The sequence below is a fragment of the Dreissena polymorpha genome, chromosome 2 (assembly GCF_020536995.1).
Source record: "Dreissena polymorpha isolate Duluth1 chromosome 2, UMN_Dpol_1.0, whole genome shotgun sequence".
Taxonomy (NCBI): domain Eukaryota; kingdom Metazoa; phylum Mollusca; class Bivalvia; order Myida; family Dreissenidae; genus Dreissena; species Dreissena polymorpha.
This window is the reverse complement of record NC_068356.1, coordinates 111,820,338-111,843,103: the sequence shown is the minus strand read 5'-3', so window position 1 is coordinate 111,843,103 and position 22,766 is coordinate 111,820,338. Positions and strand designations below refer to the sequence as shown.

At 38.9% G+C, this 22,766-nt stretch overlaps 1 protein-coding gene and 1 long non-coding RNA gene across 2 annotated transcripts in view; both read left to right on the top strand.

Annotated features, from left to right (window-relative positions):
• The first annotated feature begins 1,560 nt into the window (after positions 1-1,560).
• LOC127868530 (uncharacterized metal-dependent hydrolase HI_0454-like) lies at positions 1,561-6,209 on the top strand. The gene is made up of 2 exons (XM_052410376.1): positions 1,561-5,613; positions 5,906-6,209. The coding sequence occupies exon 1, from the start codon at positions 4,465-4,467 to the stop codon at positions 5,599-5,601; it is 1,137 nt and encodes a 378-aa protein (XP_052266336.1). The 5' UTR covers positions 1,561-4,464; the 3' UTR covers positions 5,602-5,613; positions 5,906-6,209.
• A 6,839-nt stretch (positions 6,210-13,048) lies between these two features.
• The window catches only part of LOC127868532 (uncharacterized), a 147,783-nt gene continuing 138,065 nt past the window's right edge, over positions 13,049-22,766 (top strand). Inside the window, exon 1 of the long non-coding RNA XR_008044167.1 lies at positions 13,049-13,097. This is a non-coding gene — a long non-coding RNA (uncharacterized LOC127868532). The remainder of the gene's footprint in view (positions 13,098-22,766) is intronic.

Below are 22,766 nucleotides of genomic sequence, written 5' to 3'. Positions count from 1 at the left end.
CAAGTATGGCCTCTTTCAACATGTCCGGATGGGTTTTGGATTGACGAATGCCCCCGCAACGTTTTCAAGAGTCGTCAATCTGATATTGAGAGGTCTCACGTGGAAAGCAGTCCTTGCATTTTTAGATGACATATTGGTTATGGGAAAATCTTTTACGGAGCATTTGAATAAACTAAGAACGGTTCTAGGAAGGTTACGGAAGCATGGTCTAAAGTTAAAACCGAAGAAATGCATCCTTTCCAGGATGAAGTTGAATTCCTAGGAAGAATCGCGAGTGGCAACACAATGAAGATGGCCAATAAAGATACAGAAGTTGAGGAAAATTGGCCAACGCCCACCTGTACCAAAGATGTGGAACGATTCCTAGGATTTGTCAACTATCACAGATAATTTGTGAAAGGGTTTTCAGACCTTGCTACACCATTATACTGCCTTACTGGAAAAACAGCTTTAAATGGGGATTATAGCAACAGGAAGCTTTTGAAGCCTTGAAAAGAGCTTTGGTTCAACCTCCTGTGTTGTCACTTCCCAATGGTATGGACCAAATCATTATGGACACCGACGCGTCAGATGTAGGAATTGGAGGCGTACTCAGCCAGGTTCAAGGAGGAGAGGAAAAGGTTATCGCTTACAGCAGTTTTTCTCTTACATCTGAGCAAAAGAGGTATTGTACGACTCGCAAGGAACTTTTGGCAATTGTGAGGTTTACCCGACAGTTCAAATACTATCTATTAGGTAGGATATTTACCATCCGAACGGACCATTCAAGTCTTACCTGGTTTTTGCGGTTTAGGGATTCACAAGGGCAGGTTGCCAGATAGATGAAAGAGTTGTCACAGTTTCACATGGTTGTCAAGCATAGGGCTGGTGTTCTACATGGAAACACAGATGCACTCTCTCGGCTTCCAGACGGCATGTTGCCTTGTTCTTCATATTTACCCGGGTTAAAGGTTAAGGATTTACCCTGTGGAGGATGTCCCTATTGCACTAGGGCAGATCAGCAGTGGGGCCAGTTCATTGAGGAGGTAGATGACGCAGTTCCTTTAGCAACTGGGGGTTTGACTGTCGAAGCAGCAATAGAAGCTGAAGATATCACAGCCAAAAAGTGTGTACTGACTACAGGGGAAGATGCAACTGTAGAGGAACAGGAGAATGCAGTTTTCTCCAACCTGTTGCTGGATGAACAGGAAGGTTTAAGACTGTTCAGAACTGTTTGGGATCCAGGAGGGAACAGGAAAGAAGATCCAGCGGGGTGGTTTCATGATCCCGTTACCAGGATAGTCTCAAAGCCGGGGTACTCTGGAGAAGAGTCCCGTGAGCCTATTTCTGGAGAGATCTACTCAGGAGGTAACAGGAAAGAAGATCCAGCGGGGTGGTTGCACCATCCCGTTACCAGGATAGTCTCAAAGCCGGGGTACTCTGGAGAAGAGTCCCGAGAGCCTATTTCTGGTAAGATCTACTCAGTAAGTATAGAAGGACCTAATGGACATCAGGATTCCATATGCATAAGTCTGCAAAGAAACTGTGCCTGTACAGTTAGACGGAGCTACATAAGTGCTGGGGATTCACTTTCCCAGAACTGAGTAAAACCCAAGAAGAAGATGAATCCATGAGGTTTTGTTCTGAGATGGTTTAAGACCAAGACAGTTCCTGAAGAAGGGGAGCTATTTTTAGCAAGTCAGGAAGCGAAAAGTTATTGGATCAACAAGGAGATGTTTCAACTTGTGGACAACGTTCTTTTCAAGATCCATAACAATTCTCATGACCTACTGTTGGTATTACCAGTTAGTTTCAGGGAAGTTGCCATGCAACTTCATCATGACATTCATTCTTCTGGTCATCAGGGTGTTGCTAGAACCAAAGCAAAGTTAAAGGAGAAGTTATACTGGTATAGTTTATCCAAAGACATTGAAAGATATGTTCTGACATGTGAAGTTTGTAGCAAGAATAAGAAAAACAAGAGCTATGGAAGGGTTCCGTTTACTGAGTATCAAGCGGGCTGTCCAATGGAAAGAGTCCATATTGATTTCTTGGGTCCTTAACCCAAAACACCAAGCGGCAACGAGTACTGCCTAATGATGGTCGATCAATTTACGAAATGGGTAGAGTACATTCCATTACCATCGCAGAAAGCGGAAATGACGGCTAAAGCGGCTATAGACACCTTTTTCGCAAGATTTGGTTATCTACTACAGCTGTTCTCCGACCAAGGGCGCAACTTTGACAGTTAATTGTTCCAGGCAGTATGCGAAGCTCTAGATATACACAAAACAAGGACAACTCCATATAGACTTGCAGCAAATGGACAAGTAGAACGTTTTAACCGTACTTTGATGGACGCTGTTCGCTGCTTTATTGGCAAGAACCAAAATACATGGGACAAAAACATTCAGCAGATTGCGGGTGCACTCAGGGCCTCTGTGAACAGAAGCACCGGTTTTACTGCCAATATGTTAATGTTAGGCAGAGAGGTCAACACCCCAGCGCAGTTAATGCTTCCCCATGTTCCCTGTATATATGACAACAAGGAAGAGTACGTGTCCAAGTTAATGCAGGATATTCAGTAGGCTCATGACACTGCCAGAAAATTCTTGAAATCTTCAACAAAACGGATGAAGATAAATTATGACTTGAGAGTTCTACTAAGGCCATATGCAGAATGGGACGTTGTGTATATTTTTGACACCGCCGTCTTGAAAGGGTGCAAGAAATTATGTCCACCATGGAAAGGTCCGGCAATAATTATACTAAATTTGTCTGCGTACCTCTACCGTGTTCGATTGAGAAACTCAGTGTTTGTCGTTATCCATGACCGGATGATGCCCTGTAGGGATCGGAAATTGCCTAACTGGGTCAAAGAAAACGGGTTAACAAGTTCCCCAGCGGACGCTTCAACGGACACCGCAGAGATATACTGCATATGCCGTAAACCATGGGATGGAAGATTTATGATCCACTGCGACTATTGTGATACTTGGTATCATGGATCTTGTGTAAACATTACACAAATAGACGCTCTGGACATTGACAAGTACAAATGCACTTCATGTAAAGGGACGAATGGGGTTAATTCTTTTAATCCCAATTAAAGTAAAGATTACAGCATTAGCTAAGGATCTGATGAGGAAAGCCAGCTCGAAGGATAAGCAGAAGTACAGCTCTTGGCTTGGGAAGTTTGCCAATGGTCTGAATACTGACAACGTTTGGAAGTTGGCTCCAAAAAGGACAAAAACAGTTCAAGATTATCAACCTGGGACAGGATCAAAAAACCTTCGTACCAATGTCGAACGGAGGCAGTTCCTGGTATCCAACGAAGGGACTAAGGAGGTCAAAGAGGTCGAGGTGGATGAGGACGAACTGCTCAAGACCACACAAGGAACCAATACTGTCTACGAGTTCGATATTGATTCAGATGAACTGTTCGACTGTTGGCCAGTCCCAAACCATTACAGGGAAAACCAAAGATGAGTAGCCCTGCCAAAACAAGGACCCTCACGATCCAATTTAGTCCTCAGACGGTCAAACTGGGGCTCTCCAGCGATAGCCCCACTGTGAAGGAACCTCACAGAAGAACGCCAGACAGAGGATGTCCTTATATAAGGCCAAGAAACAGAACCCCAGTAGGTGAAAGGGAAATAGCATGTTCCATTCCAAGAAACAGGACTACATCAGGGGAAAGGGACTTAACATGTCCCATCCCAAGAAGTAGGCCAAAGAGAATAAGTCGAACACCTGAACGGGAAAGGGACTTAACATGTCCCATCCCAAGTCCCCATTCGTCCTACGAGCGCTCAGGAACATAGGCAACCAAAAACACAAAGAACCTACGCGGAGGTGTGCAGAATGGATAAGGAACGTACTTTGTATAGAGACCGGAATGTCCGAAGTCGTGAAGGGGTTAAAGAACGTTCCTATGCCAGGACTCAAGGAAGGGATCAAGCGCGCCCTTATCCCAAGAAAAGATCACCCAAACTGGATAGGGCACGTACATTACAACGAGATCGGACACCGGATAGAACATCAGAACGTTCCTCGGAAAAACCCATTGCTGTCAGCTATTCTCCGAAAAGGGACATACCTCCATGCTCGGTACCTAGTAAGTCACGGGAGGAAAGAGAGTATCCAGCAAGATCCATTATATCGGGAAGACAGTTGCCTCCTCTGAGGGTTACTGTTGGAGAAACCGAAGATCTACAACCTCCCCGAAAGGTCCGGAAGATAGATACCCACTTACTTACTAGGAACGAGAGAAGAAGGATCGTTAACTGTTTATTCCTGGATGTGCCGGAGAGATCAAATACCTTAAGACACATGTGTTTCATAATCATGTTCCTGGCATCTTCTCGGAGAGTCTTCCAGAAGCTGATACAGATATCATTCAAGGCCGTATCCATGCTTTGGAGATGGTAGTCTCATGGCTGAAAGGACGTCCGGGTACCTTGGACGCTTCTGGAGTTTGCCAAGATGCATACTCTACTCAAAGAACACGAAGTAACTCCAAGACAATCGGAAATAATGAAGCACTTTTGCCAGTACCTTGGTCGTTCTGTTCCGGATAAGTTTCAGATACTGCCGCCAAATTATGTTGCTGTATTACATCACTGGAGAGTATTACACCTCATTAGTGCCAGTCTTCAGGTAGAGCGTTGTATGTTCTGGAAGAACTTCTTCACGGGACCTTTTTTCCAAAAGCCCCAGAGTGATCAAGAAGAGGATACGGCCAGTATGGAAGGAATGCATCCAAATGAATGCCAGGAAGTAGAGCTCCCCATGGCGGTGGATAGTCATTTTCATCCAGATAGGTTGTCCGAGAAAACATCCATCCCATGGGCAAAGGATATAACCAAACTTCTATATGCTGGACCAGTGGAGCCTAACCATCTAGTACGTCTAGGAGGGTCGGTAGCGGTATTTTGTGACCCATCTACTTACCCTACCATCAGTCAGCTGAATGTACTACCCGGCAACATCGTTGTAGCATTAGGCCTCCACCCACATCATGCCCGGAAGTCTCGCCGGTTACTGGATGAAGCAGTGGAGCGTCTACAAAGGTTGTTGCGGTCAGAGCGTGTAACGGCGTTTGGAGAAATTGGGATAGACCACTCCGACCCAGAATCCGAATGGGCATATCAATCGGAACTGCTTCGGCGGCTAACACCCCTGGTAAAACAGGAACACGTTCTGGAAATTCATTGTAGGGGGATGAAGGATGAATGCGGGACGGAAGCCTACCTACTTCTTCTTCATCATCTTAAGAAAAGAATCTCCCGCATGCAGAGGATCAACCTACATTATTTTACTGGTTATCCATATTTGTTGGAGCGATGGTTGGAGCAGTTCCCCGAGACGTGGTTTGGGTTCACCAGCATGGTAAAGAATTTTGACCGGAATCACCGTGACTCTTCGAATTTGGTAAAAGAATACAGACTTCTGTTGGAAACCGATGCGCCCTACTTTACGCTAGAGGGACAGCCATTGTCTTCACCAAATCAAATTTACAGGACAGCAGAGATCGTGGCCGAACTTCGACAAGTGTCAGCGGACCACATCCTGTCTGTAACTGCAAAAAATGCCAAGACGTTGTACCGGATCAAGGATTAATACTTCAGCTAGGTCGGTATTGGGGTTTTATTTAAAATCCCATTTGCTGTCAATTATTAAAAATCCGTTGTTTTTGTAAAATGGGGTTATGAATAAACAATCCGATTGAACAAAAGAAAAAAGTGTGAAGTATTGATTTTAATATTGGGGTTTTCAATGGAAATCCTATGCTGTTAAAACTTTAATATTGGGTGTTTAACATATCCCAGAAAGTTAAAGCGAGAGTTTATTTTAAAATATATTTTAATTTTGTTTTTAAGTAAATTGTCCGTGGAATGTTAATGCAGTCCTTTGTATGTTGCAGTCTGCATCTTCACTTCCGTTTCCGGTGCTCCGGGCCTCCCACACGGTAGTTGGTCCATCTACATCACTACTTCCGGTTCCGGTTACTCCCACCTTGCAGAGGGTCCGCCTCATCAAAGTCGGGGGGAGTGTTGTGAAACGTCGTTAGACGATACCGGGCCAGACGAGGCGGGGACTAGGCCAAACCGGAAGTGTTGTCGAGAGCTGCTCAGACTAGCATGGGCATAACACGACCGCGAGACGAAGCCATTACAACTCTCTAATTTTACTGTACATAAACCAGAATAAAGCATCTTAGTAAATTATCAAGGACTTGAGTTGTCTTATTAAGTAGAAACACTTTAATGGCGACGTGGCAAAAAAGAACTGTGAATGCGGGAATGGGTCTGAGCTGTTAAATGGTTTCTGGGAGGGCCATGCGGATGCAAGACATGCTGTAGCGGGCGTGTCTGGGCCTTGAAACATTTAAAAGGGGGAGGAGTGTAGTGAAATAAGGTCACTTCAAACAGCCTTGCTGTTGTGCTAGCTCTTTGGCGACGTGGCTTAAGTGTCTGACTACCACTCTGGAGGTCGTGGGTTCAATCCCCGGCCTGAGCTCAGTATTTTCACATTAATGCTCATCGCATCACATGCAAAAAAAAACGTCTCGGCCAAAGAAAAGTACGTATAGATCTAGGTCTATAAACTATTTAAATTGTTACGTTCTTTTGTTCATTTAATTTTACTTCTTTATGAATTCGAGAATTTGATAATACGAAAGCAACTTGGTTTCCGATTGTTGTTACATCGAACATTACTGGTGCAGATCACTCATTTAGCTATGGGGCCAGATAAATGTATCGAGTTATCAAATTGTTTTCTTAACATTTAGTTTCACAAAATCAACATGTAAACAAACTTTGTGACAAATATATGTGTAGATTACATTTGCACTGTTTATAAGTTGAATATAAAACATTGCCACATAATTGTGTTAATAAATGGCCGTAAGAAGTCCTTACCTTTTAATATGGTTATGCTTCTTAATACTTATGTAAACTCTGCTCTTCACATAAATGAAACCACCATAACACTTATAAGGGTTTTCAACTGATATTTTTTTCTTTTTATAAGTTATACATTATCCTATGTGTATCTAGTATATCACGGTAAGAAATGTAGTTCACATATTGCCTTCATTTAAGACATTCTGAGTCAGAGGAAAGTTCAACTTCAACACACTCAAAAAGAAGAAAGCTGTCTACACCAAAGTCAAAGCTTGTGGAACAACCACAATGGTCAAGTTAATTGTCAGATGTTGCACAAGCAAGTGGCAGGTATGATTATAAAAGTGATAGATATTGAATTTTAATGGCATTGTGCAGAGTTCTCTTACACGGCGTGCGAAATTCACACTAGTGAAAATCCATTCGGGCTAGTGGGAATAAAACAATTTATATAGTCGGGCTAGTAACAAAAATTCTTTTTATATATGTGTATTAGAATTTGGGCTATTACTTTAAAATCTAAATGTTGTTACTTTTATAAATATATGCAATTATGATTGCAGTTCAGGAATATCTGGCGTCCAGGAGATGTCGGACTTCACAGACATCGACCATAATAGGTGGGATTTGATAAAAAATATGAATTATGGAATTACAAACTTGTCTTATCACCACATAGCTCAGTTGGTAAGAGCTTCGTTTTATTATTCCAGGGGTTTTGGGTATGACCCTCTACCCAGCGGAACACACAAGTGGTAATTGGTCTTTAAACTATTTATATTGCCATTTGCCCACTAGTAGGCACTACCTCTGAATAATGATCTAAGTAGGGCAGCAGTAAGTTTTTTGTATGAGTATGTGTGTGTGGTACTTGCAAACTGCTTAGATAGGCTAATAGCTTTGCCAGGACTTGTGTGCAACACCATTGACTTACAGTGGTGATATGACCGAACTACTAGCTAGCAAGTTTTCTGGATTCTACCTTGACTATCAACGATCATTGAAAGTGTCTAACATTCTGCTCATTTAAGTCATTGATGATGAATGTTGATTGTCAATTTTTCAGACTAGTGCATAATGCCTCAAGCGTTACACATTATACTAGAGAAAGTTTTCTTCCAGTAGAATTAAACCAGAACACCCTTGCACTCCAGATTAATAGGCCATCTACCAATAACTCAGCTTGCTGTACCAGCTAAATGGCATATATGTTACAATTCTTTGTTACTGTTCATGTTGAAATACATTCTTTTTCAGTCCGAACAGAAGTGGGGAAAGAGCTTTCATAAGTTATGTGATAATTCACAAAATATAAATATATAAACATTTACCTTGTTCATGTGCTTCAGGCTTTATCCAAAAACAAAACATAAATCATAGTTTTATCATATTATCATGTAAATTGAAATATTTGGACATGTATAGAAATAAGTGCTTTAAGTTCTTTTCTGCCATTTTGCCAGATGGAATAATCCAGATCCCCCGTCCAGTCCAGATGCAGGTGCCATCCGTGATAGTAAGGACGCAACTTTCCAACTTGAGGAATGCCTTGACATTTCCTTTTCACATATGTTAGCATAATATAACATAGTTTGTTGCAACTTAGCTGAAAGTATAGATAGAATTTTCTCTTTTTAAAGTAGGATTGAATAGTTGTACTTTCTTTTTTGACTGAGCAAAAGTTGATGTGATTTGGTTCTTTTTCATAATAAACATCACAGGCTTTCTTTAAGATGAGAAGAAATGATCATAAGTAGTAGAACAAAAACGAGTTATTGGTCAAATCTGCATAAAGAGTGCATCTGCAACTAGATACACATACACTTTCCTATGACTACTTAGGGATGAACATTGTAAACCTTTTGAGTATCTTTTGGTGTATATAATCACATGTCTTGTTTTGTTAATTTTACCTTAGTATATTATAAACCTTTTACTTGACATAACAGGGAATCAGACATTGAGGTGAGCAACGTGCCAGATGTAGGGCCGATTGAAGCTGAGGTGCATGGGGACTTTGGTGATGAAGAGAATGATGAAGATGAAGAGGACAATTGTTCCCCCAAGCTTCAGAAAATTGAACAGCGTCACTGAGGAACACTGCAAGCAGCCCATGTACCTGCTCACAGATTCTTGTTTGGTTTCCCTGCTGGCTGACATCCCAGTATCCTGTAGATGTGGGGAAAAACGAAAGCCGACAAAAAAGAGAGTTGGGTCTGCTGTCACAGTAAACTGGAAAGGATATGTGACAAAGTGTAAATGTCTGTTAACTAAAATAAAAAAAAACTCAAGAGTATGAGATTTTCCTCCGAAAAAATCAGTAGTGGTTGTAGTAGTAGTAGTAGTAGTAGGAGGAGGAGTAGTAGTAGTAGTAGTGGTAATGGTAGTAGTAGTAGCAGTAGTACTAGCAGTATTGGTTGTAGCAGTAGTAGTAGCAGTAGTGGTAGCAGTAGTAGTAGTAGTGGTATTGGAAGTGGTGGTAATGGTTGTGGTGGTAATGGTTGTGGTGGTGGTGGTGGTGGTGGTGGTGGTGGTGGTGGTGGTGGTGGTGGTGGTGGTGGTGGTGGTGGTGGTGGTGGTGGTGGTGGTGGTGGTGGTGGTGGTGGTGGTGGTGGTGGTGGTGGTGGTGGTGGTGGTGGTGGTGGTGGTAGTAGTAGTAGGAGTAGTAGTAGTGGAAGTGGTAGTGGTTGTGGTAGTAGTATAAGCAGAAGTAGTAGCAGTATTGGTTATAGCAGTAGTAGTAGCAGTTGTGGTAGCAGCAGTAGTAGTAGTAGTGGTGGTGGTGGTGGAGGTGGTGGTGGTGGTAGTAGTGGTAGTAGTTGTTGTTATTGATGTTGTTGTTGATGTTGTAGTGTTTCTTCTTGTTGTATTACTAGTGGTCGTATTTGTGCAACTAGTAGTAGGAGTAGTAGTTATTGTTGTTGTAGTAGTAATAGTAGTAGAAGTTTCAGTCGTGGTAGTAGTTGTTGTAGTCATAGTAGTGAAAGTAGTGCTTGAAGTAGTTATCTATTTAGTGGAGGAGTATTAGCAGGAATAGTGGTGGTAGTGGTGGAAGTAGCTGTAGTGTATTAATATAATAACCTTATTATACTCTTTCTTCTTACAATAATAAATAATAATATTAAATGATGGTTTGTTTTTCTTCAGATTTGTGATTGTGGGAAGACGGTGAAGTCTTGGGCAAGCCAGCCAGAATTGCGTTACGGCTCTTTTCTGGGCAAGTTTATGCTCATGGCATCAACAATTTTGTCTTGCAACAACTATCAAAAGGTTGCATTGCTGGCCAAGATCATAAATCTTGGTCTCCCTCATAGAACAACCTTCCAGAAGATCCAGAGACATTTTGTCGCTCCTACAGTTGAGCAGTACTGGAGTAATATTCGAGCCTCAGCCATTGAAGAGACCAGAGAAACAAATGTAGTCATTTCAGGTGTGTTACTTTGTTTCATGTCACTGTGTTTTGAATTTGTATTAAATAATGTTTAGAAAAACAATAATGCCGAGTAATATGAACACTTAAAATGATCAAAGCGCTGAAGGCACTGTAGGTGTTCGCTGTTGTATAAGTTTAGACGCAACTTTTTTTTTTAATTATGTAATAGCTTTTTATATTGCAAGTTTTTAATGAACACAACCCATTAAAATTTATAAAGAGTGTGTCTTAAAGCACAGGTTCAGATGTTGTTGTTTTTTAATCAATAATAAAAAATATAATTTAAGCTTCATTTTGGGTAAACAGGGCTTAACGCATATGCATTAATTGTCATCCCAGTACCATAGACTCTTTAAACGAAAAACATTATAAATATCAGAAATGTCGTCCTTGATTAGCTTGTGCGAATTAAACAGGCTAATCAGTGTGCACAGGTAAATCTTATTTGACATGCATTAAGCCCCGTTGTCCCTGAAAACAGCCAATATGTACAGATTTCAATGATAAACACTTAGACTGGCCAATGTTGTCTTACAAGCTGTTAAACACTATTAGTCATATACACCCACTGCAGTGAACAGGCAGATGTGGTGGTTATCTTTCCCAGCAGACGCGTCTAGCATAAATGTGTCGTCTGCTAATAATGCGTAATAATAAGTAATTTTACTGAAACAGGCAGTGGTTGTCTTTCCATAGCGTAGTTAAGCAGTTAAGCGCATACTGATTTGCAAACTTTGCTCTGTAACATTAACGCTCACACTAAAAACTGATAGATGTCTTAACCTAGTGATTAATATGAATTGCATAATTTACATTGTGTACATGTGTAATTAAAGGTGATGGACGCAGGGACATCCCTGTCCATTGTGCAAAGTACTGCACATACACCTGCATGAACCAGCAGACGAAAGGGATCCTTGCCATGGAGGAGGTTGACAAAAGGGAATGCCAGCTTAAGGTATTTCAATCATGTGTGCCTTTTGTTTATACACAATTTAACTACTTTTTTAAAGAAAACTAATGAAGAATGTACAAAACCCAATCTGATCTGAAAACATCAAATTGCTGAGCATATTCTACACATGCTGGCAGTGATATTCTTAAAATAGTTAAGGGTCATCAATTTTTTTGTCGAGACCGCTTGAGGTGAGCTTGAAATAGTTGTCACAATGGCGGTTGAGTGTAGGTGCGTCCGTCCGTCCGGCTGGGCGTCCTTCCGGATTATGCTTGTCCGAACGTAACTCAAATAACTTACCATAAATGTTCACAATAATGAGACAGCCTGTTATGCGCAAAAACTGTGGAGCTATGAAAAGGTAAAGGTCAAAGTTTGAGGTCAAAGGTCAAAATTAGGTAATATTTTGTTGTCCAGCTCGTAACTTTGCCATACCTTGGTTAATATTGATATTACTTGGCACAAATGTAAAGTACAGTAAGAGGAAGTGTCGGGAATAAGACCCAGGTATCTATCTGAAAGGTAAAGGTCACACTTAGCCTTTCAAGGTCATATTTCAATATTGTGTTTAAATAGGCTTGTCCCTTCCATATCTTTGTAATAAATTGATGGATAAGTAGCGGGGTAGAAATATGATGATTAAATCAGTAAATTCTGGCAATTATGCAAAAATCATGCAAACTTTCCGATGGTTTGTGCATATTTACACATTTGCTAATACTAAGATATATTTTTCGTCAATTTATGTTGGTAAATATCATAATGGGAGATTTTAATATAAATACAGGACATGATAGCACATTTCAGACAACAATGACACAGATGGAATGTCTTGTGTGCGATACACTGTCTCACCGTGTTCACTATCACAATCCGAAAGCTCCAGATAAATGACTTTGCCAAAAGAGCAAACATTACGCTTTGTCCCAATTTCGCTTCTTTTCTTAACCTATTCACAGTCAACGGGCTCAATGTTGGCATTGGGCATCTAGTTATTACTAATTGTCTCGAGTAAAATAACTGAAACATGTATTGAAATGTTAAGGATACAGTGGTCAGTAACAAATAGCAAGATGTTTTTACTTCTCATTATTCATTAGAAATAATTATTTTACACAACCAATTGATGTCCTCAACTTCCAAGTTTTGTTTTTATACTTATAGTCTACAGTGATGGAAACATTTGCCTTCAAGAAAGCGCTTTCGAGGTTGTTGAAGGAGGGTGTGCAAGTGGTGGAGGTCGTAACTGATGCCCATTCTCAAATCTCGTCGCTCATGAGTAAGATTTTCTCTTCTTCCAATAGTATTTCTTACTTAAAAATGTCTTTTTAGTTCTTTGATTGAAAGGAACACTTTTGTTTTTTGTTTTTTAATTTTGCCCCAAAAGCTGTGATGTGGAATTTACTTGCTGAAATGAATTAGTTGTTTACAACTGTTTGCATAAGTTATATTCTTTTGCATAGAAAGAACATGGCAAGATTAAACATAGTTGGGACATGTGGCATGGTGCGAAGAATCTCGGAAAAAAAGCTATTTGCAGTAAGGCTTCAGTATATATTTAATTTGTTTCAGATACATTTCTATTTTCATATTCTTTATTTCTGAATTTCAATGATTATGACCCCCTTTGAAGAAGAGGGGGTATATTGTTTTGCACATATCGGTCTGTCGGTCGGTCCGTCCGTCCACCAGATGGTTTCCGGATGAGATTTCAAGAACGCTTAGGCCTAGGATCATGAAACTTCATAAGTACATGTACATTGATAATGACTGGCAGATGACCCCTATTGATTTTCAGGTCACTAGGTCAAAGGTCAAGGTCACAGTGACTCGAAACAGTAAAATGTTTTCCGGATGATAACTCAAGAATGCTTACGCCTAGGATCACGAAACTTCATAGGTACATTGATAATGACTGGCAGATGACCCCTATTGATTTTCAGGTCACTAGGTCAAAGGTCACAGTGACTCGAAATAGTAAAATGGTTTCCGGATGATAACTCATGAATGCTTACGCCTAGGATCACGAAACTTCATAGGTACATTGGTCATGACTGGCAAATGACCCCTAATAATTTTCAGGTCACTAGGTCAAATGTCAAGGTCACAGTGACTCGAAACAGTAAAATGGTTTCCTGATGATAACTCAAGAATAATTAGGCCTAGGATCATGAAATTTCATAGGTACATTGATCATGACTGGCAGATGACCCCTAATAATTTTCAGGTCACTAGGTCAAGGTCACAGTGACTCGAAACAGTAAAATCGTTTCCTGATGATAACTCAAGAATGATTAGGCCTAGGATCATGAAACTTCATAGGTACATTGATCATGACTGGCAGATGATCCCTGTTGATTTTCAGGTCACTAGGTCAAAGGTCAAGGTCACAGTGACAAAAAACGTATTCACACAATGGCTGCCACTACAACTGACAGCCCATATGGGGGGCATGCATGTTTTACAAACAGCCCTTGTTTATTTGGATATTGAATGAAATTATCCACCTAGGTTGTTGATCATACGTAAAGAATATAGACTGATAATAGTTAACAGTTTGATTTTTTATATAATTGATATATGTTATATTTCGACCATAAGAATTAGCAGCTTCATACAAAATGTAACAGTTATAGATCTGTTTCAATGATAGCAGCATGATATGTGTATTTATATTTGTTTGCACTTTATTGTTCTTATCAAAAACTTGCTTTGCTAAAGGTTTCTCAAGAGAGAGGGAATGAGGCGCTAAGATCATGGGTGGAGCCTGTTGTCAACCATTTCTACCATGCAGCAAAACATGCAAAGGGGATGCTCTGAAACTAAGTGTAAGAATAGCTCAAGTTAATGACTTGACATTGGCACAAATTAGAACTTTATATACTTTGAAAGTCTAACAGCCTGATAAGTATTTGTACATTTTTTTTCTCGATTGTTTGCAATATGATCTTTTTTTAGATGAAGATGGTAGCAGTCCTCAACCATACTGCCAATGTCCACAGATGGATACTGGGTGAATGTGACCATGAAGCTCTGGATGAGGATCAAGACAGGGGAAACATGCAATGGCTGGATCCAACAGGACACGAGATAGTGGCCCTGGAGAAAGTTGTACGTGAGACAAGATTCCTTGGAAATCTTCACCACTACACCACATGCCAGTATGTATCTGCTTCGTTACGAAAAGAGTGCTGGATGGGATTTTACTATCAGGATAAATGAAATAAAGCAATTTTGTAAGAGTAGTTGATTTGTGATTTGGAATATATACATATATAGTGTTATTTGTTTCGCATATATCAAAGTACATACAAACATCATTCTGCTTTTTGCTTATACTGCTTTCAGTTGATAAGAAAACCAACCAGCCTCAAAAGTTGTTCTGTACACTTAAATACAGTCTTATGGCAGACATTTTAGAATATTTTTAGATACATTTACAGTGAAAGTTAATCAATACGTGTATTTGCTTTTAAGGACAACATCAGAGCTTGAGTCATTCCACAACCACTTGTTAATGTATGCATCTAAAACACAGGCATACACGTAAGCATTTGATTTAATTTGTTATTTAAGTTGTACATTCACATACTTTGGAAAGATAATCAGATATCTAGTATGAACAAACCGATTTGATATCTTTCTTCTGTGATTAAAGTTAAAAAATTGTAGTCATGCTTTATAATTGATTTGAAAGTATTTTCTCTTAAATAATATTGGTTATGCATTTATATTTTGTTCTAGGTATCCAATATACAAGTGCAGATGCCAGCTTGAAGCCATAGATTATATGCAACATTTGGACAGGCTGTACAAGAAGGATACAAACGGTGAGCTCTGGTAAGTGGAAGAATGAATTATTTTATTTATTTAAACTACTGTGAAACCATTTATTTTCGTCGGCACAAAATTTCGCCCTTTTCATAAAAATGACTATTTCGTCCGCTCTTAAATTCGTCCATTTCTGGTTTTGAAAAAAAAAACAAAAAAAACGTCCGATTTGTTTGTAATACATGTAATACACGGTTGCGAAAAAATCCTGCTGGGGAAAGAGAGGTGACACTTGGTAGTCACTTGCAGGAGGTGGGCCTTGTTTGGCATATGCCAATTAACAAATCTGTTATTTTAGGTGATAGTAACTGTCCCTTATTATTTTATGTCATTGACACGTTCTTTGTTATGATTAGCGGATAAGTGGGACTGAATAATCGTTAACGAGTGTTTTAAACAATGAAGCCAATTGCCAATTAGTCTTTTTCCATTACTATCACGGTCAAACTGATAATAAGGTGTTGATCACACATCGTCATATTTTAATTGCGTTTAATAGTATTGTCTTTAATCCGGATTCGTCGCGTGTAGGCTGTATAAACTGCAACACCCCTGAAAAACACAATACACACAATGGGTAATCGATACAGCCTTATTGCATTCGCGTTTTACAGGAAATGTCAGTTGTCAGTACACTGTATAATGAACACCCCTTTGTGTCAAAACCGGATTTAACTTGAGTGTGAATAGTCGACGGTTTCATGTTCTTTGTATCAATACCATCTGTGTATCTGTATTATAAGTATACCAGTCAACAAACAAGGTGCGCGCTTCCGCATATGGGTATTCGGACGTTCAAAAAATTGACTTACATTTTAGCGTTCACGCCGTCGAACGCATTAAGCAGTATAACTCGTTTTTTTTCACTATTTCTTTATTTGCAAAAAATACTAGTGGCTTATAACTTACCTTGCAATCTTTTTTTCTCGCATGTTGCAAGTGTGCGAGTGTTAATTTCGAGCCCTGTGTATATGCGTGGATTACGCTGGATTTAAATGCCTCATGCCTACGGTAATTCAGTCTTATTTTTTTCAAATATGGGACATAATTGTTCGTTAGGATCTTGATTTCGTCCATCGGTCGAAGGACGAAAAAGGCGAAAATTAATGTCGGACGAATAATAATGGTTTCACAGTACTTGGAGTGTATTTTGTGCTTCCAAAAGATCTTTCATTATCAGATTATTTGCTCCTTTTATGTTGACTTCATCTCGTTATGTACATGGACTTTGTGGTCCTATACCACTTGCAATGTTTGTTAAAGTGTTTTAGCTTTTTTTGTTGCAGTATATCTATTTGTTTTAGCTACAAAAGGCAGTTTTTCAAGAGAGGGAACAAGTGGACAGTGTACCCAGTGTAGGTGACGAAGGCTTACAGCTACATTGAAAAGCTGATTGTTGCAGCAGTCAACGAGTACTTCACAGGCCAGAAACGAATCTACCATCCAATCAAAAGACAGGCTGGCGATCCCAGAAACATTGCTTCCACCATTGCTTCCATCGAACCACCACCGACTGCAGAACTTGTCGCTCAAAGGAAGTCAAGATTGGCAAAATGGAGGTAGAATCTGAACTAGGCAGATTATCTGCAAACATTCAAAGACACTGATGTCTATTGTGTTGGAATTTATTGAGTTTTTTGTTTTATATTTGTCAAAAAGATTCACAGGCAATCTAAAACATAATACTTTCAAGCATTAACACAGTATTATTAGCTCGGCTGTACCTTTACATTGGCTCTAAAATTAAAGTGCTTCCACCTACAACTTTGAAACTTCATATGTGCATGCACCTTGATGAGTTCTACACGCCACACCCATTTTTGGGTCACTAGGTCAAAGGCCAAGGTCACTGACCTCTAATATAAAAATTTAACTTTGCTTCTAACATCACAATGCTTCCACCTACAACTTTGAAACTTCATATGTACATGCACCTTGATGAATTCTACACGCCACACCCATATTTGTTTCACTAGGTCAAGGACACTGTAACCTCTAAAAAAATCTGTCAAGCTTTCGCAGCCGAGCGTGGCACCCGTTATGCGCTGCTCTTGTTTTTTTCAAACTTTGATCAAATGTTCATATCAACAGTGCTGTGAAGAAATTATGCCACCCTTGTGCTAGCTCCTCGATGTCAAGGTCTACTGAAGGATTTTTTAAATGCCCGTTCGAATATGGGTCATGCAGGATCAAAAACTAGGTCACATGGTCACTTAGTGCATTTCAAGCATTTAGCATTGTGTACGCTCTCTAATTGAAGTAGTTTTCATCCGATCTTCACCAAATTTGGTCAGAAGTTGTGCCCAGATGATATGTAGGTCAAGTTTAAATATTGGTCATGGTACAGTTATAAAGTTGTCCAAAACTTCAAACGGGCGTATCTTGTGACAGTTTGGCACTCTTGTTCACTTCTGAAGCAAGCTGTAGCTGTTTATGTCCCCCACTCTGTACTGGGCGACATATTGTTTTTGCCCTGTCTGTTGGTTTGTTTGCTAGTGTGCGTCAAACTTTAACATTGGCCATAACTTTTGCAATATTGAAGATAGCAACTTGATATTCGGCATGCATGTGTATCTCACAGAGCTGCACATTTTGAGTGGTGAAAGGTCAATGTCATCCTTCAAGGTCAAATATATGGGGGACATAGTGTTTCACAAACAGATCTTGTTTGTTTTTTTCAAACATAACATTTTCTTCTAGATCTTCTTATTATTCTTGACAAGTATTATGTAATAAACAACAGTTGCATGATTTGCAAATTTACACGTAGAATGATGGTGGTTATACTGCCACCACATAAAGATGGGAGTGGTTGGAGCTTTAGTGGAATCACTGTCCTGTCCATCCATCTCCAATGTGTCCGCTAAATAAATCCTATACCCCTAAAAGGATTTTCATCAAACTTTGTTTAATGTTCCCCTCAACAAGGTATGTGCATAATTTAGGCCACCTTTTTATTGGCTCAATGTCAAGGTCCCTTGAGGGTCAAAGGTCAGACAGCCAGAATTTCATGTTATGTCCATACCCATTAAATGATTGTTCTTCCCACTAGGCTCAATGTTCACCTCAGCATGGCAATGTGCATAACATATTTGGAAGTTAAGCCAGCTAAAGGTCAAGTTTATAATGTATGGTTTACGTGACAAACGGTCAAATTTGAGACAGTCATATCAGCACTATAAATCCCATACCCATTGATGTATTTTTCAAACTTTGTAAAATGTTCTCATAGATAGAAAATGTACATATTTTTTGTCTTATATTTTATTCCTATGCCTCATACACAGACTTTGTGTCTAGTCAAGAGTTAAATATGGTAGAAACTGAGGTAACAACGGTTGATTATTATGAAATTATATAATACATCCTTAAAATAACAATGCTGCAAATTACCTTTTGTTTTCAAATTTAAAAAGAGCATATTGTTTCCTAAAATAATTCTACAATTTCATTTCTGGTTGCCATTGTAATTGCTGTTTTCCAGCAATATATATATATAATGATTTAATAAATATCAAATAAATCTGGTGAGTTTTGTCAAATAAGCCTACATCCTATATTTTTTAATTCATTAAAGTGCTTTGGATTCAGAGGATAACTGGTTTGTTCTAAATACTGATGTTTATTTGCAACTTGCCAAGACTCACAGCTTCCTAAACTTTGGTTAATTTACTCCATTTTAGGTACATAAAATGTGCTGACGTACTTGAAATTTGAAAAAAAAGTATTTTAGTGATTTTATAATCACTAATCAGTTTCATGCTGATGGATATACCATACAAGTTGCTCAAAGTTATTCAATGCAATCAAAACTGCTCGAGACACTTTTATCCATCCTCACTATTTAAACATAAATCTCCACATGCATTCCAGCCATCTCTGTTACTTTGTTTACATTTTAAACTTAATGATTAAAATCATTATAATAACCTTTTTAAGCAAAAACTACTGACACATTTGACAACGCGTAGACAGTGTATTTATTATACAAAATAGCAATGAATAAACACATTATATAAATGCAATGAACTGGTCTTTCACCAAGAAGGTTCATATGGAACATAGAATCCATCTGGATCAGGGAAGGTGTCTCGTATGGCCCAGGTGCAGCAGGAAGGCACTGGTCTCATCATGCCCAGTCCCAGTCGGCGATGGTGAATAAGGATGTACTGGCGATAGCCAGCATGTCGATACGACTTGTTTACACCCTTTTCTGATGCTGCATGTCTAGCAAAAACATCGTTCCTGTACAGCATCTGGGTGCGCAGGACACCAGCATCTAGGATCATTAGACGCATCTCCTAAAATGTTAATAACACGTTTAAACAAAAGCTGTCATCAGAGGACAGCGCGCTCGACTATTCGAGTGCTTGACAGTATAACGTAACCCATCATGGGGAAATTGCTCATATTCAATAAGGTCAAGGTAATATAGTCATAGTCTAAGTGGAAGAGGACCATAATTGAAAAATATTGATCTATTATTGTTTACAAAAGTTGTACTCTATAGACAATTCTGAGTTCAGGTATATTTTCCACAATCTATTGAACATTTGTAGAGACATAAAACAAACTAATAGATTTTATTTCAAATTTGATAGCAAAAGCGATGGTTGGAAAGTCCTTCAAAAATAAAATAGTGTTTTTTTTTCCATATTTAAAAAAAATATATTTTGGAGGATGGTTTGGGTGGAGTCCAATGTGGTATGTCAGGTAAGTATTGTTTTGTCAACGTATGAATCAAATACGATCATAAATAAAGAAGCTATGGCAATTTAATCAAAATTTATTAATTTGACCTTGAGAGTCAAGGTCATTTAAAGGTCAAGGTCAATTCAACTTACCAAGTAAAGTACCATCATGATAGTAATAAAGTATTTGAAGAATGAAAGCAACAGCTTTGATACTTTAGGAATAAAGTGACCCTAAACACAACTTAACCAAATATTCAATTTTCTAAGTGAAAAAAGGGCCTTAATCCTTACAAAATGCTTGATACAGTTGTCTGCTCTTGTTTATAGATTGGGGTCATGTTGGTAGAGAAGCATGCAAAATATAAAAGTTATATTTCAAGGGACATCGAAAATATTTGAGGTGGTATGCAAACTTAAACATAGATTTATCAATAATGTGCAAATTCTAAGTGAAAAAAGGACCATAATTCTTACAAAATGTTTGATACAGTTGTCTGTGTTTGTTAATAGATCGGGGTCATATTGGTAAAGAAGTATGCAAAATATAAAAGCAATATGTCGAGGGACATAGGAAATATTGGAGGTGGTACGCAAACTTTAACATTCCAACGCTCACACACACGGGAACGCCAACGCCGGGGCGAGTAGGATAGCTCCACTATATATATTTCATAAATTAAAGTCGAGCTAAGAAATGCAAACATCAGGGTTATCAAGTACAAATATCTAATAAAATACACAATGAAGTAGAACAAATGGTTACTAACTAAGTTATACGTTATAAATTCAAAGTTATATACGAACAAGAGATGTGTTTGTCAGAATCACAATGACCCCAACTGCGCCGCTTTGAAGCCATATATTTGACCTTGAAGGATGACCTTGACCTTTCACCACTAAAAATGTGCAGCTCCATGAGATATACATGCCAAAAATCATGTTGCTATCTTAATTATTGCAAAATTTATGGCCAAAGTTAAAGTTTTCTGCAGACAGACATGCTGACTGACTGACAGACAGTTCAACTGTTATATGCCACCATACCGGGGTATAAAAATTAAATGTGTTTCTTTACAAATAACTTACAGCATTTATGCTATGGCACAGTTCTGGGCGCATACCACAGCACACATGCTGCTGCACTGTCTCTATGGGTCTGCACCGTGTGCAGATACATCAGTCCGGAAAGTCGCCCCGGGGCGGTGTAGATTGTGGACCAGCCAGCAGTTTGTCCGCAACGTCAAGTACGAGGAACGGCATCTTATTTGAAATCTCTTTAAGGAGATCCTTGGCTTCTTCACCAGTGAGTCGGTCCACCAAGGCCTTGAGTAAAGAAAACTTACATTGATTGGACACCAAACTAAAGCTCTTGTACTTATACATACAGTACCAGTTAAGCAGGTCAATTTTATAATAATACTTATACCACTATTTGTGAAAATGTTTAATTTTAATATACTTTATCAAAACTTTTCTTGATTTTTTATGATAAAAGAAAACAATCCTAACTAAGCTGAGAACATGACCTTGAAAGTTTCCGCTAAAAAGTACCTTTAAGCCATTGAATATTAAAAGGATTTTGTACATCATCGTCCTCATAAAATGAGTAATCTCAAAAGTAAAAATTACGAAAATTTACTACTTACATCACATTGCTCCTTTTTTTGTTGGTGTGTCAGCTGCAACCTGGTAACATCGTTTGCTGACAAAGTGAAAGCCGTCTTTGCCTTGGTTTTCCCCCGCTTTCCCCTGGATCGCCCTCGACCAGATTCATTACTTGGTCCTGGACGGGGTTCAAGCTGCCTACTGACTCCTCGTCCTCTTCCCCAATCAGGTGAAGGAAGAACAAAATCATATGATTCTGTAGTAGACCCTGAGCCTTCACTCCGATTCGATGATATTGAGCTCTGTAAAACAAATTACATGTAAACACATGTATATTCAATTTGTTAAGTTTAATATATAACTGAAATCAGAGATAAAGCACTTTTATCAGCCATTGATCTGGGTCAAAGCAAAATAACTATTCCACCAAAAAATCCACCAGATTGATAAACTGAAATATTTTACTTGAAAATCACAACAAGACACTTGAATCCAATGTTATTTGAGGTAGCAGTCATCATTATTAGCATTTTAAACCACTAGTCTATATCATTATGCATTAATAGAAACAGATAGAAAAATCTACAAGCCTGACCATATAAATTAATATTTTTTACTAGCTGGAACAACAATCCACTAGCCACGGGCTGTCGGACTAGTGGTTAGCATGTAGACTGGGCTAGTAGTCCAAATAATAAGACTTGTCAAAGAATTCTGAGATAATATATTTAGGTAATGCAGGATACACACATCAATATACAGGAAAATGGAAGTATCCGGTGCTACTTTTGCACTATCTTGACCCCTAAAAGAATTATTGATTGTAAATTTAACCCATTTATGCCTGGTGGACTCTCTCATCCTTCTTGGATTAATTTGTTTCCAAAATAAGGGATGTCTAGTATATTTATTTTTCTATTTATAATATTTCTTATAGAAATTCATTAAAGCAAACAGCGCAGAACCAGATGAGACGCCGCATGATGCGGCGTCTCATATGGGTCCACGCTGTATGCCAAGGCCTTTTTTCTAGACGTTAGGCATAAATGGGTTAATAAAGTTGTGCATTGAATGATAAATAAACATTTAATTACCCGTAAACAATGGAACAAGCAAACGGACAGGACTCGGCATAGCTAAAGAAACTTCAGCGTACAGTTTATATAGTATTGACAGACCTGTATAAAGTCGCGCCAGTCAAAAATCATAAAAAGCGACATTTAAAGTTATGGTAGCAAGAACTAAACTCGGCAAAGTTAAATAAACTATCATCAAGCATGACAAAAACTCCTTTTGTTTTCAATCTACAAATCGACCTTCTTGAATTCGCTCTGATATGAGAAATCGTTTTTAATTTT